The following is a 24,561-nucleotide window of genomic DNA, read 5'->3' on the forward strand; positions in this document are numbered from 1 at the left end:
ACGTTGTGTGCGAGTTTGAACAGGTGAGTTTTGAGTTGTGACTTGAAGGTTGTAATGGTGTCTGACTGTTTTATGTGTGGGGGGAGGGAGTTCCAGAGCCTGGGTGCTGAACAGCTGAATGACCGGGCACCCATTGTAATGAGTCGTGATGTGGGGATACATAGCAGTCAAGCAGAGGTTGAGCGGAGGGAGCGGGAGGGAGTGTATTTTTGGAGGAGGTCGCAGAGGTAACTGGGGCTAGGTTGTGGAGAGCTTTGTAAGTGAGGAGTAGGGTTTTGTATTTGATGCGGTAGTGTACTGGGAGCCAGTGAAGTTGGATGAGGACAGGGGTGATGTGGTCAGATGATTTGGTGCGGGTGATGATCCAGGCGGCTGAGTTCTAAATGATCTGCAGTCAGTTTTGGGCATACGCCGATCGTGGGGCTTATCATGAGCCAGTATAAAATATATATATTTTATACTGGCTCATGATAGGCCCCCCATGATAGGCCCCCCAAAAAATCACATTGTTTTGGGCCTACGCCGATCGGGGGGCCTATCATGAGCTGCATTATTTAATATATATAATATATATTAAATATGATACATATATTTTATATATATAATATATAATATATATAAAATACTGCAGCTCATGATAGGCCCCTGATCGTCGTAGGCTTCAGCCCAGGTAAGTCTGTTTCTGAATAGATTTGAATCACAAGCCAAAAAATTCCTCTAGAATGTGATAGGCTGTTGTGTCATGGTGTATTTTCTTGCCTCGTGATAGGCCCTATGATCTTTGTAGGCCCCAAACAAAAATCAATTATTCTGGGCCTACGCCGTTTTAGGTCGGGGCCGGGGGCCCGTCGGGGGGCCTATCATGAGCCAGCATAAAAAAAAAAAAAAAATGCAGCTCATGATAGGCCCCTGATCATCGTAGGCCCTGGGGCTTCAGCCCAGGTAAGCCTGTGCATTAAGGCGGCCTTGGACGTGTGCAGTGTTTCCCCCCCAGCACTGTATGGTTAAGGCAGCCCTCTTTACAATAATAGGGTCCCGCCTTGACTACCAATGTATTAAAGGGACACAGTGTAATATTTTAAGTAATTTATTACCTCAAATCAACGTATTCATTCATAAATAAGTCCTCATTGGTGTAAAATGATCTCTGCCAAGAATCTCACTTATCCTCCTGAGCGAAGAATAATTAATGTGTAGTTACATAGGACGGGTAAGCTTCATGGAGGCTTCCATGTTCTTCCGTCTATGAACTGCCGAGAGGGACAAAAAGCACTACGTGGTACAGGAAATGCAAACGCGTTTTCACTCTGAGCCAGTGTGAATGATGACTGAAATAATTCACTATCTTGCTCGAGGAATAATTACTCATACATCATTAGCTTACACTAATGATTCAATGCTTGTTTGAAATAACGAACATCATCATCACTCGAATGACTCGATGAGGTAGTATTGGATGTCATGACACAGCTTCTTGGCACATACTGCCCACCGTTGTTTTTGAACAAGCGAGCACTATTAGTTTGAATGCAATATACAATTGTGTTGTTTTTTATGTTTTTTATAAATATTTTTTCATTATTATGTATTAAAGGAGACATATTATGGGGTTTTCCCAACAAGTAAACATGGTATTTGAGTTCCAGAAAACATATTTTTGAAGCTGTTTGCTGGAAATAACTTTTAGGAAAAAAAATATGGTCTACCGCCATTCCCCTCTGTTTCAGTCCCTTCAGCATGCGCTGTTTCTGGTGTCTGTAGCATTGATGCAAATGAGCTGCTGCCCATTGACCAATGAGCTGTCAGACTGAGCCACAGCATGGAGGAGAAGGGATTGTTGCCGTTTGCTCCTGGAGCTCTATATCTATATTATATAATATAACATAATAATAATATTATATACGGGTATTTATATAATCTATCTAATATCACGGTCAAAAGCTATGTGCGCCTCGGATGACATTATGAATAATAAAGACTGTGTCACGTCTCTGTTACTTCCACAAGTAAACACTGGGGGATATCTCGGCCATGGTTGAGAAGAATTGGGGGAAGGAACTTTGGCATTGACTCTCTGAAGTCCATGAACCGCGACATGGAGAAGAAAAGGATTGTACTCCGGGAGCTGAGCTACCGGACTGCCTCCGAGCTCCCCGCGCCGGAGCTGCCAGCCAGCTGAACTGGCGCTGAAGCTAGGCGGCAGCTCCAGCGGACGAGCACCTCCGGCTGGGGTAGCTCGGCGGCAGTCCGGCAGCTCAGCTCCGGGAGTACAATCCCTTTCTACTCCATGTGTCTCCTCCTCCCGACTTCCCTTCGGCGGCAGCTCCGGCGGGGTGAGCTCGGCGCTAGAGATGGGATTGTACTCCCGGAGCTTAGCTGTAGGACTAGCGCCGAGTTCCCCCCGCCGGAGCTGCTCGTCCCCTGGTCCACAAAATCGTAGCGATGCTCTGATTGGAGGGGAGTGGGGAAGTGGGAGGTAATATTCAAATGTGCCCCCTTCCTACGTAGGAGGGGGCATCGAAACTGACTCGCTCGTTTGGTAGCTGGAGGCGGGCGGCTTCCAGAAATGCGTGTCTCACTCAATATTATTTCAAAGTTTGTATGCGTGTGGGAGCACCATATACCCACAACAACACCCCAAATCCCAGGAAAAGTGCTGTTTTCATAATATGTCCCCTTTAATAAAGTACAAAACTGGTAGGGAGAGAAAACATACTTCCACCTACCAAAAATAAAGATAAATGATGCATCGGTAATACTGTTCACAACAATCGTTGCGCTATAAAGCATTTTAAATGGAACGCTTTATGGCCTAACCCTAACCCTCACCGAAGACCGCAGGCCCACGAGACACGTGACCCTCCTAGGTTTGCAGGGGAGTGAGGGGGCATAATAAAGCCAATAAAAGCCTGTTCACTAACATCCCAACCCGGCGGGGGAAGCGCGAACCCCGCGGGGTCAGCGTTCATAGGGGCAAGGGTCATTGGTGGACCTTTGCATGGTTAATGGAGGAACCATAGTCTGTTCCATAAGTTAATATAGGGACACTAACGTAACCTGTAGGATTACACGTTTATGTGAATAAACAGGGTTTATAGAGAAATTTGTACGTTGAATTTACTACCTTTTAATACCTTCACCATATTTTTTAATACCAGCACGACTTCAAGAGAGAGACCATAGGAGTTGGATAATCAAGATGTCCCAACGGGACTTGGTCCATAGTTTTTAATCAATATGTCACAAAGTAGACATATACAGAGGGTGCCAGAGAGAGAGAGTTTTTGTGTCCAGTGTTGAAGTTAAGTTATAATTACCTCGTTAATATTGTTATTACTGTCATACTGTGTAAAGGTTTTACATGAAAAAGAACCGCGTAGTAATGCGTTACACACAACACTATGTCTACTTCAGATGCAGATAGAAATATGGGACAGTTGCTTAATTTTGTTTAGATGCTACAGGCCAAAAGACTAAATTAATATGTAACTTACTTGCTCCTGCTGGGGGGGAGTCCAATTCCTCTCTGCTAGTTAGCGATCTATCTCTTCTCTACATGTAGTTGTGTTGCGCGAATGGTGTTGAGGGAGGTAGCCTATTTGATTGATTCGCTGAATTGTCCAATCATGTGGTGACAACAAAAAAGAAAAGCGATACCATTTGCCTTGGGCGCACACTGGTGCGACCCGAGGGCGAGTATATCACACAATTAAACGAGGATAAACGCTATGTATTTTTGTTGATTTATTTCGTATTGATAATAGTTGATTAATAGTTGGCACTTGGCAGATATATTCAAGTGATTATTTCACGGAGGGGCGGCATCCTAACGCCCTCCATTGACCCACCGCCACTGCTCTGGAGGGATGTTCTGATCTATGGCTAAAGTTTTGAAGACCTCACTCCTCTTCCTCTTCTTCTTCCCTCTGGCTGTTGACCCCGTCCAATTCCTCTTCCTTCCATTGTCAGACAATGTAACATCGTGTTGTGCTCCAGCTATATACTTGCCAGTTCGTGGTTCATGAGTTGCACCTTTGAGCTATTTCAGTAAACTGGTTGATCGTTGGTTGATCTAACACTTTACACATTTCCATTCTTTAGAGAAAGATTCACCTGGTAGCAATATACAAATTCAGGACAGATTTAGAAAAAAAGTCTAATGGAAATGTATAGAAATATGCTTGACTTATTATGACAACTTGTTCAACCATTTTGTATGTAAAGTGGGGGTGAGACTATTCAAAAGAGTTCCATTACAATACATTTTGATCGACATGACGTAAGCAATCGATAATGTAGGAAAGAGCAGTGAATTGTACATAATCATTTGCATGAATGGACCGAAGCATTTGCAACTTGTTCAAAGAAATGAGAAACCACTTTTTTGATGTGCACAAGTGACACAATGATGTGAAGATAGAACAGGTAGTTTTGACAGTGGTGGGCCGTCAGGGCCAGCAGGGCCTTCTCTGCTGGCCCTGTCAAAATCTAAATAATATATATATATTATTCTTTTCAAAATTACATTAATTTGTGTCTATCACGTATCTTAATTCCATATTTTTTCAGTACAAACATATTTCCAGAAAGAAAACTTTTTTTTTTTGTAAGGCTTTTTTTGTTGTTTGTATAATTTGTTAAAAATTATATTTAATGTCATCGCAAGGGGGAGGGGGGAGGGGGAGGAGGGTGAACGTGTGTTGTCTGTACACAGCGTTATAATGGAGAAGTTTCAAGACAGACAGCCAAAATTGACATTTCTATTCAGAAAATAGCCGGTCCTTTTGCTTCCGGTAAAAAGCATGTTTGTGACACTGGATAACCTTATGTGGAGGGCCACATAAGGTAAGAAATTGGTTTACGTAAACTTTGCTGCTGGTTTTGTTTGCTCGTGATGACCTGGCCAAAGGTTACCCACGGTCCTAAGCGATTGTGATCTGATTCTGGTTGGTGCTCCAGCTAGTAGGCATATAGATTGCAGCTAGTAGCAGCTACACACACACGGTGCGATTGCTATGCCAATGTGGTTATAGTTGTTTTGTCTGATTGAGATATGTGACGTTAGACTTGGAGCCTGGTAGGCCTATCCTGACATAAATATGTTCTCGCATAACCTGTGTGATTATCCTAAACTGTAGGGGATTTTATTTGCGGGCAATTTGCTTATGATGTTGTAACGAGTGAAGTCTACATTGGTCCTTCGATCGCGAGTGTTTACTGGTGGTCAGGATTTGGCAGATGCAATTCTCCTCTGGGCGCTTTTTTATTTTATTTAATTTTTTTAAATGCAGCATGTATACTACCAGCAGCCCTTGCTCGTCTTCAAAAGGCTGATGCTCAGTACCTCGTTTCATTTCATACCCTCTTTACAGTCTGGCATTGTTTGTCCGGTAAACTTTGTTGATGTCAAGCTAAGTGTTAAATGCCAACACTGTTCTTTGTGCTGTGCTGTGTGTATTAGTATTACATTCTCCGAGCCAATACCCTGGTGTTTCCAACGCCGTTTTGCAAAACAAGTCAAAACACAAACTGTGGTTTTCAACTTTTATTGTTCGAATAGGATTTTCAACACCTGACAATACACTGTAGAGCATATTGTAATGCAGCGTTGAATGGATGAATAGCTTACATAAGGGTACCCAGCACTTTTCAAACCACACTCAAGCTTATGGTTATTGTCCCCACCACTTCTAAAAACAAACTGACGCCCTTGGACATGGAATAGCGCCGGATTTAGCAGTCTTATCAGCTTCACCAAGGCAGCTTTAAAACATCCGGCCATGGGTGATGGGTGTGTTTTACTTTGCACTGTGTAGGAGCGATAATGATGTTGTGGTATTTTAGTTCATAACACATTTTTTTAAAATGGTTTGAAACAAATATATTGCTGGAATTTGGGCAGTAGGCTTAATGGTAATGCTTTGTTTGGATGCCACTTAATAAGCATATTAAATTAACCCGTTCACTACTACTCCTGTGGGCTTAATATTCTGGCTCGAATAGCTGGCTGGAATTCCCCTAATTCTTCTCAACCATGGCCGAGGGCTCGCGCCGGGAACCCCTGCTTCAGGGCAGTCCCCGGTCGGCTGCTGCTACAGCACCCCGGGCCGGTCCTCTGGGGGCACACGAGGGCTTCTGCACCTTGAGGGAGAAGTCCACCACGGGGCACCCCTGGGTGACGCAGCCCAGGGAGATGATGTCCACGTGGGGGCCGAAGTACTGCGGCAGGTTCTCCGGGGAGACCCCCCCGCTGGCCTCCACCAGCAGCGCCGGGAACCGCTGCTTCAGGAGCAGGGCCGCGGCGTGGAGCTCCTGGGGCAGGCGTGGAGACACCCGGTAGAAGAAGAACAGTGATACGCTCACTGTACAGCGCTTCACTAAAGAGTCAATGAGACCTTACATAAGACTGGGAAACATGCGCTGATGTGACGCATTAACACAGGTGAGCAGAGGTGACGTTAATGTAACCTGCAGTTACATTAACTTGTAAATTATGTCATTCTATAATTATTGTTATTATTATTATTATTCTATAATAGGTCCTCCCTGAAGTAATTGTCAATAGGCGATAGGGGGTGCTAATGTCCCTTTACCAAGGGAAACGAACTACGCATATACAAAGGCATTAAAGTAGTCATATTTAAGGGAATTAATTCATTACAGTAGTTTGGGCCATTTATCCTCAACAATTTTAAGGAGGATCTTCCTCCCTCTCCTCACTGGAGAAACCTCCACTGGTGTGTATATATCATTCACACACACAGAAAGACACTGTCAGACACAATACAACATAAATATGCTTGAAACTCAAACAGGTTTTTTTTACAGTTTATTTATCCATCAAAGTAGTTGGCAAAGCATACTCCATTAATACATATATAGTTGAATGGAGGCCTTCCATTCATGTACAAAACATTCAAGGACATGACCTGATGATGCTGATGTTTTTATATTATTGTTTTTATATTATTGTCATGTTATATTTAAGGGCAGGTAAAGCTCTAAGCCTTCCCAAATTTCCCATCTCGGGTTAGATACTTCAATAGGAATCTTATCTTCTAAAGGTCCCATGACATGCCACCAGGAGTGAGTGTGATTAGCCGTTACAAGCTGTTTTGAAAATCTGTCCCTTATGACATCACAAGTGGGCGTGGCCACCTAGATGTGTGCTGCATAGATCAGTCTACCAGCCTACCCAGTGGACTAGCAAACGTTGCTCATCTATCTGTCACACATCTAGGTGGACACACACGGCTTGTAGAAAAGATCTACGGCTTGCTGATCACACGCACACCTGGTGGCATGTCATGGGACCTTAAGAGAAAATAGGGTATTGTCATCTAGCCTCACACATAATGGAACAATTAGACTTCACAATCACAGCCCTTATCTGGGCTCAGTCACTGTCTACGTTTTACTCTCTGGGCGGCAGCTCGTCGTTCTCCGTGCAGACCTCCTTATTGAGCCGGTGGAGGCCCTTCAACATGTCTGCCAGCTGCTCCTCCTAAGAACACACAATCACTTTCCTCTTATCTTTCATTTATTAATATTAGCATTAGCAATTTTGGCCCAAAACAAAAATGTTGAAAGTCCTTTCTCTCTCTTACCAAGACATTAACTCGCTCTGCGGCTGCCAAGGCAACGTTCAGCTTCCTCTCATCCTCCTCCCTCTCCTCCTCGATCATACCCAGCCTAATACGAAACAGGTGAATCTGTGTTTGGTATAGCTCCTTCTTGTGATTTTGTTTGATCCAAGGAACTGGTTTAGGGGTTGGCTTAAAGGTCCCATGACATGAAAATCTCACTTTATGAGGTTTTCTAACATAAATATGAGTTCCCCTAGCCTGCCTATGGTCCCCCAGTGGCTAAAACTTGCGTTTGGTGTAAAACGAGCACTAGCTGTTCTGCTCGCCTTTGAAAAAACGGAGGCTCAAGTGCGCTGATTTGGAATGTCTGTGTTTATGTCGTCATAAAGCATCTAAGCTCCTCCCCTTACTCTGCCTGGCCCGCCCAGAGACGTTGGTCCGCCAATGAGACACGAGTCACACGACCGTGCGAGCGCCACATGTGTGTGTATGAAAACACACTGTAACGCAAGTGTTTCTTGTCGGTTCTTTGACGACTCTTGTATTTCCACAATGAGACAGTGGGGGTTATCTGAGCCATGGTTGAGAAGGAATTGGGGGAAAGGAACTTTGGCTTTGACTCGCTGAAGTACATGAACTGCGACATGCCGCCGGTTGCCGCGAGGCACCATCGCCCAGCAGCGGGCAGCCGGCAGATTGATGTGAAAGTGGAAGAACCAGAGACGTCGCAGAACCCGACAAAGTCGTTTGTGATTCATAATATCATCTGGGGGCGCACACAGCTATTGGCCGTGATAATATGTATTATATGATATAGATATCTATGTATTATATGATATTATTTAGATTCAGAGCTCCAGGACTGTAACGCAAGTGTTGTACACTTCCTTGTTATTTAATTAACAGTTTTGCTTTTGGTGTTATGGCGTATAACACGTCGGACTCTCGTCTCTGGTATTTCTACAACAAGACTCGTAGCGGGGGTTATCTCAGCCAAGGTTGAGAATGAATTGGGGGGAAGGAACTTTGGCTTTGACTCCCTCAAGAACATGAACCACGACATGGAGGAGAAAGGGATTGTTGGCGGCGAATGTCTCCCGCTTGAGCCCCGCTGAGGGACCACCGCCGGAGGCGGAGGTGCCTAAGCGCTGCCCGGCAACGATCCCATTCTCCTCCTTGTCGCGGTTCAGTCTACTTCACATTGATGAGGACGTTGAAGAACCAGGAACGTCGGAGAACCCAACGCGGTCGTTTGAGATTCATAATATCGGCTCACACAGCTTTTGGCCGTGATAATATACTGTATATAAGGGATGGGCATTCGATTAAGTTGTATTAGTCGATCGTCGGGAGAATTAAGTCGATTAATCGTTAATATTTTACATTAAAAAAACAACAATTATATTCAAAATGAAATGAAAATACAAATGCAGCGTGTTTTCCTCATTGGGATCTTTATTATAAGATGAACAACTCAGTTAAATCAGATCCGTTCAATAGTTATGCGCTACTCTGCTCTAAGCAACGGAGCATGCAGCTCGAAGCCGGTGCTCATAAACATAACAAAAAATAAACACAACCCTAGTTTCTTCCCAAAATAATAACAATAATAATATAAAAAAAAACATAATGTTATAACTTAACCAACCAGTCTACGGATTTTTGTTCAGAAAGATGAGCATGTTGACATGCTCTCGGGTCAGATGCGACCGCAGCCTGGTGACCGTCAGTCCAGCCGCCGAAAACACCCGCTCTGAGGGGTCCGACGTTGCCGTGATGCACAAATACCTCCGTGCTAACTTGGCAAGGTGGGGGAACAACTTTCCACAATCCAGGGGCTCAGAAAGTTATTTATTTCTGCTTCGATGCTAACCTCGCCTTGAGTGGTAGGCCTATAGTGCTCCCCAAGAAGTCATTTTTTAAATCATAATGGTCCCACACCAGACTTCGCCGTGGCCTCGTCCGCTTCATGATTACATCGCCGTGTTCCAATATCCATACTATCCGTACTTACTAGTCTAAGTTTGAGTACGTAGGGCGTTCCGATTCAGATCGGGCGAAAATAAGTGTGCTGAAAACGGTCAAATCGCGAAGTGTGTGGCGATGTACACTTTTCGTACTCGACAGCAGCCATCTTAGCTACGTAGCGGAAGGGGGCGGAGCCAGGCTGAGCCAAAGTCGGCGCATTTTCGAAAATAGCCTGCATTGATAGTCATTTTGTAGTTTTTATCGCTTTTTATAGCTGCTAGGCGTAAAGAGTTCACCGTTCAAAGCGGGATGTTTATTGCGGGGGAGGATCCGCAAATTTAAATATTGCCCCCGTGTGGTCAAATGTTTAATTGCACACTGAAAAATGTATGTAGGCCTAATCGACGAAATTCAAAACGAAATTCGAAACGATCAATTAGTCGATCGTCGATTAATCATGCCCATCCCTAATATATATTATATGATATTGATATCTATGTAGGCTATATGAGTATATTTAGGTGTAGAGCTCCAGGACTCCCGTGTGTTCTAGAATATTTACAGAACACGGCTAAAAGCTGTGTGCGCCTCGCCATTGCAATACATCCACTGTAAATAGAGCGCATGGTACCGTGGCTGCAAGCTGCTCAGGGCCACACCCCCACCCACCTCCTTGACCCGCCTCGCTCCTCCTCATTTGCATTATAGCTACAGACACCAAAACAGCGCATTTGGGGGAAGCTCAATGTGCGACTGGCTCGGAGTGGTTGTAACTCTGCACCACGGCTGGATTTCGGGAACGTCTTTGAATACTGTGTTAGTTGCCCACTAATACCTATATTAAAGAATGCATAAATTAGCAAGTCATGGGACCTTTAAGACTAACACCCTGAAAGAAGAGAACAAGTTGTGTGCATAGTCTCAGACATCTTGTCATTTACATGGAAAATCAAATGGTAAATGTATTCATATAGCGCTTTTCTAACCAGTGGTACCTCACACCTCATACAATATTGCCTCACATTCACCCGACACACATTCACACACCGACGGCGGTGTCAACCATGCAAGGCGACAGCCAGCTCGTCAGGAGCAGTTAAGGTTGGGTCTCTTGCTCAGGGACACCTCGACACTCAACTAGGAGGAGCCGGGGATCGAACTAGCAACCTTCCGGTAACCAGCCAACCCGCTCTATCTCCTGAGCCACATGCCGCCTGCATGCCCAGCCGAGCGACGAGCTGTACCACTGCAGTAGACGATCTGCTTGTCACTCACCGTCTGTGGGGATGGGATGTCCAGTGGGTGGGCAGCCCCCGGCTCGTGCTCCTGTTCAGGGCCGTCTACCTGCAGGTCCTCCGTGCTGGTCTGTCTCTTCAGGGCATATCTGTTGGGGCCTGGACGCCGGTGTGGATACAAGTATCCTCGTGCTAATAGTTGATGCTAATTTTCCCCACCCGTCCCTAGGGCAGGTTCTGTACGACCTGATGGTGCTGAGCTCCCACCTGCTGTTTCTTGGAGATGATGTCTACCAGCAGTCCGTGGAGCACAGCCAGACGCAAGGGCAGGTCGACGTAGCTGTCAAAGGAAGCCATCGGAAGGTTGGAGTCCGGGTTCGACACGGCTTGAAGGGAGCCTCTCATGGCCTTCCAGTGCTGCTGCAGGAAGTCATTTAAAATTCTGAACCTTGGTATACGTGCCTTATTTATTTTGCATGTCATTATTTGCTGTACATTGTAAATTTTTAACAAACTCAATCACAACAAGTCAGTTTCAGAAGGTGGCAGGAACGTGCCATACATGTAGAAGGCAAGGCACCCATTTAACATGTGTGAAATGTTTGGTTTTGATACCTCATTCCTCATAAGTGCAATGCACCACTTCGCCTCTAGGGGGCTAAGTGGGGAGCGCACCTAAACGCCAACTACAATTAACCGGTGTGGGTCTGTGTGCTATGAGAGTTAAAAATAATATTTGAAAAAAGGAGGCTTAATTGCGTCTAGGAGTAATGACAACGTCCCTGATTCGCTTAAAAAGAGCGTCTGCTGGCAAAGGCATTTTAGGGGCTTTGAATACTTTGTGACTGCTTGCAGTGTCGAAGAACATTAGCCTTTAATCTACCTATAATCTCATAAAAGGTATGTTTTGAGCGCCTTCTCTATCGGTCGTCTGATGTTACTCATTTATCTGGTTCTGGATTTTGTCTAAGCAAACCAGCGAGCTCGGGAATCAATGTGTCACAAGGCATTAGCACTATTAGAGATTTATTTTTTATTCAGATACATGAAGCATGTTTAAATTTAGTTTAAGGGATGGAAGAGTTGTCTTCAGGCCTTGCGGATTTAGAGTACAGAATAGTAGACACGTACACAGAAAAGTCGCAGTCACAGTTAAAACAAGAACATACATGCATCACAGACCCGAGACAGTAGACGAATGTCACAGACAAGGACCGTGATAAGTTTAATGATACATGGTACAAATCCCAACAAGGTATACATTTATCAAAATAAATGTAGGACAAAATCAAATTTAACGTAACAGTTGACGTCGTGCATAACGCCCCCTAGCCAGTCATAAATCACAGCCTCTCATTACTTATTGCTTCATAAAGAAACAACCGATTTGAAGCATTCGAAAGAGAGCGAAGGTTCCCAAAACTTCTGATCGTCATTGAACATAATGTACAGCATTCAACTATAATCGAAAACCCAAGACCCAATACATGTTACCTTAACATTGGGATTAAAATGAATGTAATCTCTGATCTAGATATTTGACAATGCTATTGCTGAACATTCGTCCAGATTTCTTCCAGATTCAGAGAGAAATCATTAGAGCGTGGCAAGATGGAGGGTTCAGAATATAACAGACTGTATTGCTACTGTGGCCAGTTTCCCACACAGGTTGGACTTTAACCCTTTACACTTTGTCTAAGGATGTTGATGGCCGGTCAGGATAAACACTTGTCTTCATACAGGTAACAGGATAATGATATTGCAGCAACACTATGGGGATAGCACAGTAGTATAAGAGTCCTGCCATTGGTGCCCACCACCTTGGCACCGTCACTAATGCCTACAGGTCACTTTTTAAAGAGTCAGAGGTGAGTCTGGGCGCACGTCAGAGTTTTCACCTAGCAGTGATTCATGTATTTTCTTTTGTGAAAGTCGAAGCCATGACAGCATAATCGACAGACGTATAACTTCCTTGATTGTTATCTGTCACTTCCAATCGATGGGGAGCCATGTCACATTTTCTGTGCTTCAGCCTGTCAGGTTGGTTCCAGTTGCGACTTCTCCGCTCCAGGAGGAACATGATTGGTCGAAACACATTTGAAGTGAAAGAATGTAAAACGGCCTGTGTATAACATACAATTCAGTCTCACGTATCAGATTTAAGACCGTGTTTACTTTTCACGACACATTTGAACTCCATTAATCATAAGACCTTTAGTGATTGAAGAGTAGAACAAGTGTTCAGTTGTTTTAGCGGTCAAATAATCCGGATGGTTCAAGTAAATAAGCGTTGTCCACGTGTATCAAGAAAAGGGTAAATATAGATCATACAATGTCACAAAGCCAATGTATGCATAGCCACCCCTCAGCCAGACAGCTTGCACAAGGCGATGGAAGACGTGTTTGAGAAGATCCAGAAGGCCGGATACACGGCTTGGGTGAAAGGAAACACAAAAGTGTGGAAGGGATTCGCCTTCTCACCAATGCTGTAGAACGTGGCCGTTCCCTCATCACAATCCACCAGCACGCCAATGCGGCTGGCAGTGGCACTGAGACTCTCCAGCACCGTCTCGCTGTTGGCGTGCCAGGCAGACAGCTTCAGGGTGAACCACTCCACGCACCAGGACTGGTCGTTACGGCCCAAGCGACTGGTGGGGCCTTTGCGATCCATGCTCTTGTAAGACAGCCCTATGGCCACAAAGTTGTTGCTGCTCATCTTCACTTCCCAGTAGTGGCGCCCTCTGGAGAAACCCTTGGAGGTCAGCACCTGGGAGCAGACGGAGAACCGCGCAGGGCCGTCGGGGTAGTTCGCTGGCTCGTCCATCACTGAGGCCTCGGTCAGGTCGTCGCTCAGCTTCACACGTCTGTGGGCCGTCTTTTGATCCAAGGTGAGCACCGTGGCGTCTGTTCAGGGGAAAGGTTTTGGTTTGAGTTCAGTTTATAATTGAGACCCTGAGATTCCTTCGCTCTTGTTTGAGGTCATACAGTATCAACTGATAGCACTCTTCACATACATTTGAGAAGCTCGTGTCTGTCTACGAGGGAGGTAATGGTCGGCGGGACGTTCAAAGAATCTGAAAAACATAAATTAAACAAGAAGAAATCAAGGAACATTTTGTAAGGCAATTTTAATGTATTCAGTGGTATGCACTCAACTATGCAAAATTGTGAAATGTACTAGATTAAGGATTACCTTGATCCTCAGTTGATTTCCGTTCAGGTGTCCGGCCTCTGGATTGATCTCTCTTGTTTACATTCAGAAGTTTCTCCACGGAGCATGCTGCCCCCATCTTCGTCTCACACTTTTCTTTTTGACCCTGGGCGGGTTTCCCTACATGAAGCAACGTTATAAAATATCTTACTCTCTGGAGCAACTTAATTGTAACACTAAACCAAGGATTACCAATGTTCCGATACATTTTTCCTTCCCGATACCAATTCTCATTCTGATCCCTGAGTATCGGCCGATACCGAGTACATCCTGATGTTGACAATTCATTTTTTTCAAAACTAGATGATCTACATTTTTAATCTATAATTATAATACATTTGTATTCTTGCTATCCATCCATGTTTTTCCGATTTGGTAGCTCGAACGCACGTAGGTCGTAGGTGGCATTTCCCTTTCCACCGCCGACGAAGTAACAAACGTAGAATAACACTGCATGTGTTTGTGATGTTTTTTGCCTGTCTAGTAAATGAGCGTAATGGATTCGGATCGGCACATAGACTTGCGTATTCGCCGATACCCGATTATTTTGGGCAGTATTGGTTGAATTTCCGATATGGTATCGATAACGGAACAACACGGAACAACTCTACCAAGGAAAGTATGGATTTGGAATTGATTTCAGTTTTTTGGTTTGGCGAGTATTAGTTCTTTGCAGGCTTTAAATCAGATGATGGAAAGTTAAGTTCAAATGCTGTAGAGGCATTTTTTTAATCATTGAATCAATCATTACTTTAATCGGAAAAGAATATAGGAAACTGTATGTCATGGGATTGATGCAATTGATCCTCATTTTCACACATAACTCAACATTAGCAAATATGCACTGGTGGACGGTAACGAAGTACAAGTAATTTGTTACCGTACTTAAGTAACTTTTTTGTGTTTTTGTACTTTACTTGAGTATCATTATTTTGTGAGACTTTGTACTTTTACTCAACTACATTTCATAGGGGAAATTCGTACTTTTAACTACACTCAATTTGAAAAACCAGTCGTCCCTTTCAAAGACAAGCAGGCTGTGTGTGTTTCTGTGTGTGTGAGTGTGTGCACATTATTTTTTTTACAGTAACGCAAATAGTTACTTTCCCTGGTAAGTAGTTACTGATATTATAGAGTAATTCAGTTACTAACTCAGTTACTTTTTGGAACAAGTAGTGATTAACTTTAACTAATTACTTTTTTAAAGTAACGTTCCCAACACTGGTCTTTAACCTCCTCATCCCAAAAGGACCCTGTACCGGGTTTAGTCCCTCCACCCCTAATTTCAAATACGTCATAAGGAATTTAAACACAAACAAGTGAGACATCTTACGCGGATGTCTGCCCCTGGGTCCTGTGAACCTTGGAACCGAGCAGGGTGCTGGACCAGGGTGGACACCTGGTTGACCCTGGAAGTGCCCGGGACCCTGGAAGTGCCCCGGACCCTGGAACTGCCTTGGACCCTGGAACTGCCCCGGACCCTGGAACTGCCTTGGACCCTGGAACTGCCTTGGACCCTGGAACTGCCTTGGACCCTGGAAGGGCCCGGGACCCTGGAAGGGCCCGGGACCCTGGAAGGGCCCGGGACCCTGGATGAGCCCGGTACCCTGGAAGTGCCCGGCACCCTGGAAGGTCCCTGGACCATGGAAGGGTTACCCTACACTAATGCACTGAGGTTAACCTGCACTAATTGTCACAAGAATTTTGTCCTAATTTATTTGTGATTATTATTAGTAGTAATTATTAGGGCCCGACCGATACTGATTTTTGAGTGCCGATGCCGATTATTTTCAGAGAAAAATTACGATTACGATTTAATCGGCCGATTAAAAACAAAACAAAAAAATGCCTATAAAACATAGTTTTTGATACCTTAAATATACTTCAAATACTTTGGACGAATATGTGAATTGAATGCAGAATCTTTGGGTGTTTTAGAATACATTTACAGTCAGAAATGAGTAATGTAAAATAAATAAATAACTCCCAATGTGCTGCGCTCGTGAGCAGTGACTAACACGTGCGTGCTGAGCAGTATGGTCTCACTGTTAGAGTCTACAGTATAACAAACTAACATGGCCTGGGACCTAAAGAAAAACAGGCACAACATGCTCAAACAACGCGTCTTGTGTATATTGGTGAGGTGAGCGCGCAGCTGCCTGAGCGAGCGTGCTTTCATGTTGTACGGTAAAGTTCAATCTCCTCTTTTTTACTCCAGCTAAAGTTGTTAGCACGGCGAGTAGGAGCGCAATCTGCAGGATACTAAGCGCAATATCATTTCTAAAAAAAACAAAAAAAAACGGTTGTAATCTGCGTCTATTGGCAGATGTTGATTATTTTCAAAAAGGCTATAATCGGCCGATGAATCGGTCGGGCCCTAGTAATTATAATGATAAAACCCATCCACTGCTTCAAAACACTTTAAAATTGATGTCACTTCCACACCAGCTGTAGCTTTGGACCTCTATATAAATAAATTCAATCCATTATTATTGTTATTATTCCATTCCACCAGTAATATAACACCGTGTGCTACAAGCCTGAATCAACATTGTTCTCCATGGATCAAATGTATTTACCTAGTGCAGGTATGATAACCTGATAACAGCTTCCGTAACATTAAAAACACAGCCAACCTCGGGTTGTAATGGTGCAAAGTCCAGCAATAAAAACCACAGCTGCTGTGCAGAAGAGACAGTTTAAAATGCCCACCTGGTTTCAGCATCGTTAGTCTCTTCTCAACAGGTTGTTTCAACAGGTCACACAGATAATCTTTGAAGACATCGACGAACGTCTGGGCGCCAATCACGTCTGGGGTGTCCAGATTCACCCCAGGAGGCTTGTACTCAATATTAAAATGAGAAGGCAGGTCCAGTGGAGAAGCCTTTCCAAAAACAACGTAGAGACAACATCTTGTATTACGATGTAACAAGTTACTGAGGGTAAACGGTGACCATTGGCTCATTTAAATCAGACACTAGGAGCATATTGCCAAATACCAGCCAATAAAAGATGACTATTTGTGTGCTGTGTCTAACCCAAATTAAGGCGCAGTGAAGTCTTGTCGTCTCACCTGCAGAAAGGCTAGGGTAGCTGACTGACTCAGAAGATCGCTGATGCCGCGTTTGGAATTGTCCATCTCCTGGATATTCTTGGAGAAAATCTTTGTGAGGTTATTGTACTTGTCCTCTCCACTCTGCAGCTGGCGGTCCACTGTGTTCATGGCTTCACGCTCCTCTTTGTCCAGCATCTCTCGGATCTGCTGGTACTCTGCCTCCAGCATCTTCTTCCTGCTGGTCACAGATTCCTAGCGGTGGCCCATAACATACATGACAACGTCATACAGGGCTGGGTAATAATTCAATATTTTAATTTATCCTTTGTATGGTATTGCATTGTGATGAAATTAAGATATGGCCTTGGATATGGATATGCATCGTGACACCCTGTTTTATCTAGCATATGATGAGATGCTCTGCCCTTTAAATAATCAAAATGAGTATTATACCAGTTTTAGTCTGAGGTCCATATTCTTCAGTGTAATGAACCGTGGTTAGACTGACATTTTTATTTTCTAATTCAGAAGGGGATCGTGATATTTATCGATGTTGTCTCAAATTTCCCATGATTATCATAATACATTTCTTCATAACGCCCCGGCCTGAGAGGAGCAAGGGAGCAAATTAGGTAAAAGGAAATAGCATTATAGGCAAGGATTTGGCTGAACAGGGTTCATGAATCTTTTCACAAACTGACAGACCGAACAGAGTAGCAAGTGCGGTTTGCAAATAACATGAAATTGTGTATTCCCCTTTTTAAGTTTATCATTAATTTATAGTTCATCATACGATTACGGTGGTCTTTGAAAGTGAGGACCCAAATGCACGTACGCACACATCAAAGTAATATTATATATAATGTATTTACTGTACCTTTAACTCGTTCTGGTCCACTGTTATCTGGGAAATTCCAGCCTCTGCCTTTTCAATCTTTGAATCCAGCAACAACAATTTGGATTTCAAATCAGACTACAGAAAAGAAGAAGAATTGGTTACACACTGAAAAGATGAGCTCTATCCACAAGTTTCCACCACCCTGTGACGCTGCGCGAATTGTGGGCTTCACTACCGGTTGCTACGAGATCGATGTAAACAATCGCCATCTGTCATTCATTCATTCATTCATTACAATGTGGGAACACAACCTCATCGAGTTCTAAACCAGCAATATAATTATACCTTTGCCCTCCGCAGTTACTGTATGGGAAGACGAAGTTAAAAACACAGCTGACAAAGTTAAAAACACAGCTGAGGCGTCCGGAAGTGTGGCCCACAAGCGGTAACCACCCCAGGAAACTTGTGGATAACTTTCAATCTTTGAATCCAGCAACACCAATTTGGATTCAAAGTCAGACTGCAGAATAACAATAAGCAAAAAGTTAGTAACACACTTATACACAAACAGATAGATGGACGCACCCAAACACACGCACCTCTTTCAGAGCCTTTTGGTTATCGGGAGTCTTGAGGGTGCATCCCTTGTGGACCTGCTGCAGGCAGAGTTTGCAGATACAGCGGCTGTGTTGGACGCAGAAGAACTCCATCAGCTTGTGGTGGTCGGGGCAGACGCGCTCGCTCATGTCCGCGAGCGGCTCTCTGAGCTGGTGCGCGCGGTAGTTGGGGTTGTCGAGGTGGGGCCGAACGTGCTCGAGGCAGAACGACGCCATGCAGGTGAGGCAGGTCTTGTCCGCCTCGGAGGACATACACGTATCGCACATCACGATGGGCTTTTTGACGGCTTCCTCCTCCTTCTCAAATCCGAACTCGGTCATACTGGAGCAGTTTTTGAACTTTTCCACCACAGTACTGAGCACTGTGTTCTTCTTGAGCTCTGGCCTGGTGGGGAAGTGGGCCCGACATTGAGGGCAGTCATAACTCTCCTTCCAGCTGGAGGTAAGACAGTCGTGACAGAAGTTGTGTCCGCATGAAATCGTCACCGGCATCTCGAAGAGAGAGAGGCAAATGCTGCAGGTGAGCTCTTCTTCCATATCTTTTTTATTTTTTTCTGCCATGGGGGTCTGCAATAGTGGACAAAGAACACAAGTACTTTACTTGAGTCAAAGTAGGCTATAGATCTTCCTGGCCAAATATTACCCCAATACAAGTTAAGTTGTTTCTCCTTCTTGAAGTACTGCAGTTCTTCAAAATACCTCAGAATTCAAACGCATTGTTGTATCGTTGCCACAATGCATTTACATAACCCAATGACTCTGAAACAACCTACTGAAGTGGAATAAAAATCATACCTTTCCAATAAAATGAATACTCATGTGAAGTACAGATACTATATAATAACAGTACTCAAATAAATGTACTTTGTTACTGTCGATCCCTTGGTCTGTTACAATAGAAAAACGTATTCACACCAGGCAAGGCAACTTTATTTATACAGCACTTTTTATACACAAGGCAGACTCAAAGTGCTTCACATACTGTATTAACATTGTCATACAATAAAATAATAAGTAAAAGAAAACATATGCAAAGAAATTAGTAAAATAGAGAGTTAAAAAGGGCATCTTAGTATTGAAATAGAAAATAAAGGCGAAGTTAGAAAAGCTTTTTAGAAAGTGCAATGTATTTAAGATTTAGCAGAAAGCTAAAGCAAACATAAAAGTCTTCAGTCTTGTTTTAAAGGTGCTCAGATTTTGGGCAAGTCTTAAATCCTTTGAGTTTATTCCAGCTATTTGTTGCATAGTAACTAAATCCTGATTTCCCATGTTTCGTGTTTACTCTGGGGATAATTAACAGATTGGTCTCAGAGGATCTTAGTGGTCTAGAAGGATTATGTAGTGGAAGCATATCAGTTAAATATTTTGGGCCTAAACCATGTAGGGATTTATAGGTTAGCAACATGATTTTAAAATCAATTCTCTGACCTACAGGAAGCCAATGTAACGATTTAAGAATTGGTGTAATATGTTCAATTGTTTTGGTCTTTGTTAGAACTCAAGCAGCAGCATTCTGAACAAGCTGAAGCTTCCTCAGAGTTTGTTTTGGGAGACCTGTAAGGGGACCATTGCAGTAATCAAGCTTACTAGTGATACAGGCATGTACAAGTTTTTGTAAGTCTTCGGTGGACATAAGCCCTTTAAGTCTTGCTACATTTTTAAGGTGATAATATGCAGATTTTGTAACTGATTTGATGTGACTGTCGAAATGTAAATCTGAATCCATGATAACCCCTAGATTTCTGGCTTTGATTGAGGTTTTCAGGGACAGAGAGTCTAGGTGTTGGGTTACTTTAAGCCTTTCCATTTTAGAATTATCTAATTATATAAATTATCTCTGTTTTGTCCTCATTTAGTTGAAGGAAATTTCGGCACATCCAGTCTTTCACTTGCTCAATGCACTGGCACAGCAGATCTATTGGCCGATAGTAATTTGGTGATAGTGATGCATAAATTTGCGTGTCATCAGCATAGCAATGATGGTCAATATTGTTATTTTGCATGATTTGCCCTAGTGGGAGCATGTAGATGTTGAATAAAGAGGGTCCTAAGATCGAACCTTGTGGGACTCCACATGTCACGTTGGTTGATTCTGATACAAAATTGCCAATGGAAACAAAGTAGTTCCTATTTTGTAGGTAGGACCTGAACCAATTTAAGACTGTGCCTGAAATCCCCACCCAGTTTTCTAACCTGTCCAAAAGTATTGTATGGTCTACAGTGTTGAATGCAGCACTGAGGTCAAGTAGCATTAGTATTGAGGTTTTGCCAGAGTCTGTGTTAAGACGGATGTCGTTTACAACTTTGATAAGGGCGGTCTCAGTGCTGTGCAGGGGTCGAAATCCTGATTGGAAGGTGTCATAGCAACCAGTTGATGCCAGGAAGTGATTAAGTTGCTGGAGGACAACTTTCTCAATGATTTTACTTATGAAGGGTAGATTTGATATTGGTCTGTAGTTATTAATAATAGAGGCATCTAGGCTCCGCTTTTTTAAAAGGGGTTTAATAACCGCAGTTTTCAAAGCTTTTGGGAAATTGCCTGACTGGAGAGAGTTGTTAACTATCTGCAATATGTCTACTGCTAGGCAATCGAAAACATTCTTAAAGAGGTTGGTAGGTAAAGTATCAAGGCAACAGGTGGATGGCTTTAGTTGTGTCACAGTTTCCACAAGAGTTTGAGAGTCTATAACATTAAAGCATGCCATCCTTGCCATGCTACTTTTTCCTGAACAGGGTGGTAGTCCAACATTTTTGTTTGAAGTGGAGATATTGATGGCGCGTCTGGTGCTTTCAATTTTATCAGTATAAAAAGCTGCAACCTCATTGCATTTCTGCGTGGAATGGAGATCAGGTGGAATTTGTGTTGCAACTGTCTGTCAACAGTTGCAAATAGGGTTTTTGCATTATTAGTATTGGTTTAAATGATATTGGAGAAAAATGTTTCTCTAGCACTTTTTAAGTCTAAATTGTAGGCACGGAGGCTCTCTTTATAGATATCATGTTGAATATGAAGTTTTGTTTTACGCCAGATGCGTTCAACCTTCCTGCATTCTTTATTCTGTGCTGTTACAGAAGCAGCTTTTCTCCAGGGTGCCTTTTGCTTTCCAGAAATCGTTTTAATCTTATAAGGTGCAATGACAACTATGACTTTCAAAATTTTCAAATTAAAGTTTTCTACAAGATCATCAGCAGAACATGGGTTGAGAGGTGGTAGCAAGGAGATGGTCTTTTTAAAAAGTACGACTCATTTTCACCTGACGGTCCGAAAATGTGCTGCTAATTTTGGAGATCCCGCTAATCAAACAATAATTCCCATAATGCGCGCGGCCGAGCGGGTGCCTGTTACATCCAAAGAGGCATATGCTTTTTAGAACTGGATCGGATCGAGATGCGTTCGCTTTCACATCTCAAGCGAACCGCACCAGGGTTCGATGTGAAGCGAACCGAGACCACCTCTCCGGCTGGGTCTCGGTCCTACTGTTTGGTCCACACTGTGGCGGATTTAGCAAATTGGGGGCCCAAGGCGAAGATATGTATGGGGCCCACCTCATCCGATCTTTAAACGAGAACGGAGAATTTTAGGCAGGTAAAGCTAATCTATGCAGAAGTAAAGGTTGGAGATGAGAAAAAATACCTTCCCCTTTAAAGCCTGAATACACTTCTGTACTCCAAAATGAAGTACGAAATTAGAGAACACACAAACAACACTTCTCTTTGCCAAAAAATAAATTTAAGATCAAATCAATTGCAATATAACCAGCAAGACAAGTAGTTAGGGTAAACCCCCACCAACAGTCATATACTTAGCAAAACATCACAAAAAGCCATATACTTAAAAAAAAATTGCCAAGATTAATAATTTGCTTTGTATGTGTGAGTGAGGTTGCAATTGGCATTGCACTTGTGATTGACATTTCAATCATTCTACAAACAAACCCATGTACAAGGTACAGGATATTTTAGGTGAATTGACATTACAGATTAGATTGAACATTCTGAGAGAGAGAGAGAGAGAGAGAGAGAGAGAGAGAGAGAGAGAGAGAGAGAGAGAGAGAGAGAGAAAAGACCGATTGTTCTCCACATTGCACGCTTCTGAAACAGTCCTACTTATTCACAGGTCCTCACCTAGCGCCACTTCACAGCTAGCTGCTGCTGCTGTTGTGGCATGTTCAACGCTTTGGACATTGTTGTTCCTGTCTGTATCCCTAACAGTAGCCGTAAAAAAGTGTGTCATCTTTGGCAGGCGTCTTTCATACTTACCGGCGTCTTTTCACTTTTTTCTTTTATTTGAGCCGCTTGGGTAACTTTAACCTTTTCCTAACCCTTAATTTTATTTTCGCGTTTAGACTCGTATTACTTCCCCCACCTATGGGGGCCCCAAGCGGCCGCGGCCTATGCCTATGTTAAGAACGCCACTGGGTCTGCACCGGAGTTCGATGGTTGGTATTCACACCAGCCCAAAAGGTCTGCACAAGCGATTTTTTTTGTTTGGTTTGAACCAAACAAGGCAGGTCTGAATACGCCCGTGCCGTGGCGTACACGACAACATGCCTGGGTAGAACTGTCAGTAACCTGCTGAGCGGGTGCCTGTTACGTCCAAAGAGGCGTATGATTTTTAGAACTGGATCGGACCGAGGTGCTGTCGCTTTCACATCTCAAGCGAACCGCACCAGGGTTCGTTTGGAGGCGAACAGAGATCACCTTTCCGGCTGGGTCTCGGCCCGAATGTTTGGTCTGCACCAGAGTTCGATGGTTTGTATTCACACCAGCCTAAAAGGTCCGCACCATCGATTTTTTTGGTTTCGTTCGAACCAAACAAGGCAGGTGTGAATCCGAAACAATCCTAAACCGAAGAAAATCTAGGTTTTTGGGTTACTTTAATTCTCCCGTCCTTCAATTATCTGGTAATCTGGTTTTATATTGTAACTTTGTTACTTCTAATACTTTCCTGTATAATAAAAAAAAAGAAACGTATGGATGATGGGGTTTAAGTCAATAACAGAAATAAAAAGAAAGGGTAACTTACACCGACGGCTGTGTGTTTCTGGAGCTCCAGCTTGACGGCGAGGTGGGTCCGGTATTGAGGGCAGTCGTCCATCTCACGGCCCTCTCCGTCAACGGACGTGTAGGCCTGCAGTGTGCAAGGGGTGTGTGAGGAATTCCGTCTACAGAGAAACAAAACTAGGGAGCAGGTTACGTGAGGTGAACAACACGATGTGGGCGTATTAAGTCATACTGTGGGCAAAACTCTTTACTTATTTTATTTAAGAAATAAGAACCCTATGTTACGTGTTACGTAGTAAATTATATTGTGAGCCAAAGTCTTTATTTATTTATTTGACATAAGAAATAAGAACACTGTACATAGTAAATTATATTGTGAGCCATGATAAATAAGAATTCATAAATTGTATGTAATGTTTACTTCAACAGCACAAGATAAAAAGGTGTGTTTTTATCTGACGCATTATATGAACTGTATACATAAGCTTGAAATTGAAAGGGGCAGTGACCCCCAAATCATTAGCTTATTGTTTTATGCTGACGACACGCTATTTCTCTCTTTCTCCTCATCTGATAAAGCCCTGATTGCAACACGCATATCGGAATGCACCTGGACCAGTTGTCCAGGTGCTGCGGATGTCAGCACCTGGACAACTTCCCATCACCTGAGGCTTAACCTCAACAAAACCGAGCTCCTCCTAATCCCAGGGAAAGATTGCCCACACATGGACTTACTGGTCACCGTTGAGAACATCACTGTATCTCCTTCTCCAACTGCCAGAAACCTCGGTGTGGTATTGGACAATCAGTTATGCTGCACCGCAAACATCACTGCGGTGGCCCGATCCTGCAGATTTGCACTTTACAACATCCGCAAAATCCGGCCCTTCCTCACAGGGGAAGCAGCTCAGCTTCTAGTCCAATCACTGGTCATCTCCCGCCTCGACTACTTGCAACTCACTCCTGGCTGGACTTCCTGCCTCTGCAATTAAACCTTTGCAGCACATCCAGAATGCGGCAGCGCGCCTCGTGTTCAACCTACCGAAG

The 24,561-nt window shown here is 43.6% G+C and overlaps 2 protein-coding genes across 3 annotated transcripts; both read right to left on the minus strand.

Annotated features, from left to right (window-relative positions):
- Positions 1–6,066: 6,066 nt before the first annotated feature.
- Positions 6,067–6,614, minus strand: LOC130380123 (nicotinate-nucleotide pyrophosphorylase [carboxylating]-like). Its single transcript, XM_056587306.1, has 2 exons — positions 6,611–6,614; positions 6,067–6,377 (listed from the first exon to the last, which is right to left on the minus strand). The coding sequence occupies exons 1-2, from the start codon at positions 6,612–6,614 to the stop codon at positions 6,067–6,069; spliced, it is 315 nt and encodes a 104-aa protein (XP_056443281.1).
- A 4,881-nt stretch (positions 6,615–11,495) lies between these two features.
- Positions 11,496–23,670, minus strand: trim25 (tripartite motif containing 25). 2 transcript variants are annotated; one of them, XM_056586908.1, is made up of 9 exons: positions 23,537–23,670; positions 18,493–19,077; positions 17,933–18,028; positions 17,074–17,307; positions 16,713–16,884; positions 15,334–15,636; positions 13,983–14,120; positions 13,804–13,863; positions 11,496–13,693 (listed from the first exon to the last, which is right to left on the minus strand). In XM_056586908.1, exons 1-9 carry the CDS (start codon positions 23,606–23,608, stop codon positions 13,155–13,157), a joined length of 2,199 nt encoding a protein of 732 aa, XP_056442883.1. In that variant the 5' UTR covers positions 23,609–23,670; the 3' UTR covers positions 11,496–13,154. The 2 variants fall into 2 exon arrangements, with proteins under 2 accessions (XP_056442883.1, XP_056442884.1); XM_056586909.1 differs by lacking the exon at positions 23,537–23,670 and adding an exon at positions 22,771–23,514.
- Positions 23,671–24,561: the final 891 nt, after the last annotated feature.

The sequence above is a fragment of the Gadus chalcogrammus genome, chromosome 3, assembly GCF_026213295.1.
Source record: "Gadus chalcogrammus isolate NIFS_2021 chromosome 3, NIFS_Gcha_1.0, whole genome shotgun sequence".
NCBI lineage: Eukaryota > Metazoa > Chordata > Actinopteri > Gadiformes > Gadidae > Gadus > Gadus chalcogrammus.

What these genes read in the sequence shown, in the direction of transcription:
- trim25 (XM_056586908.1), bottom strand. Translation starts at nt 23,608, where the DNA reads ATGGACGACTGCCCTCAATACCGGACCCACCTCGCCGTCAAGCTGGAG. An exon ending in ACCAAAAGGCTCTGAAAGAG is followed by an intron (nt 18,029 to 18,492) that starts GTGCGTGTGTTT and finishes TCTTTTCTGTAG; the next exon opens with TCTGATTTGAAATCCAAATT. An exon ending in GAAATCAACTGAGGATCAAG is followed by an intron (nt 13,864 to 13,982) that starts GTAATCCTTAAT and finishes TATGTTTTTCAG; the next exon opens with ATTCTTTGAACGTCCCGCCG.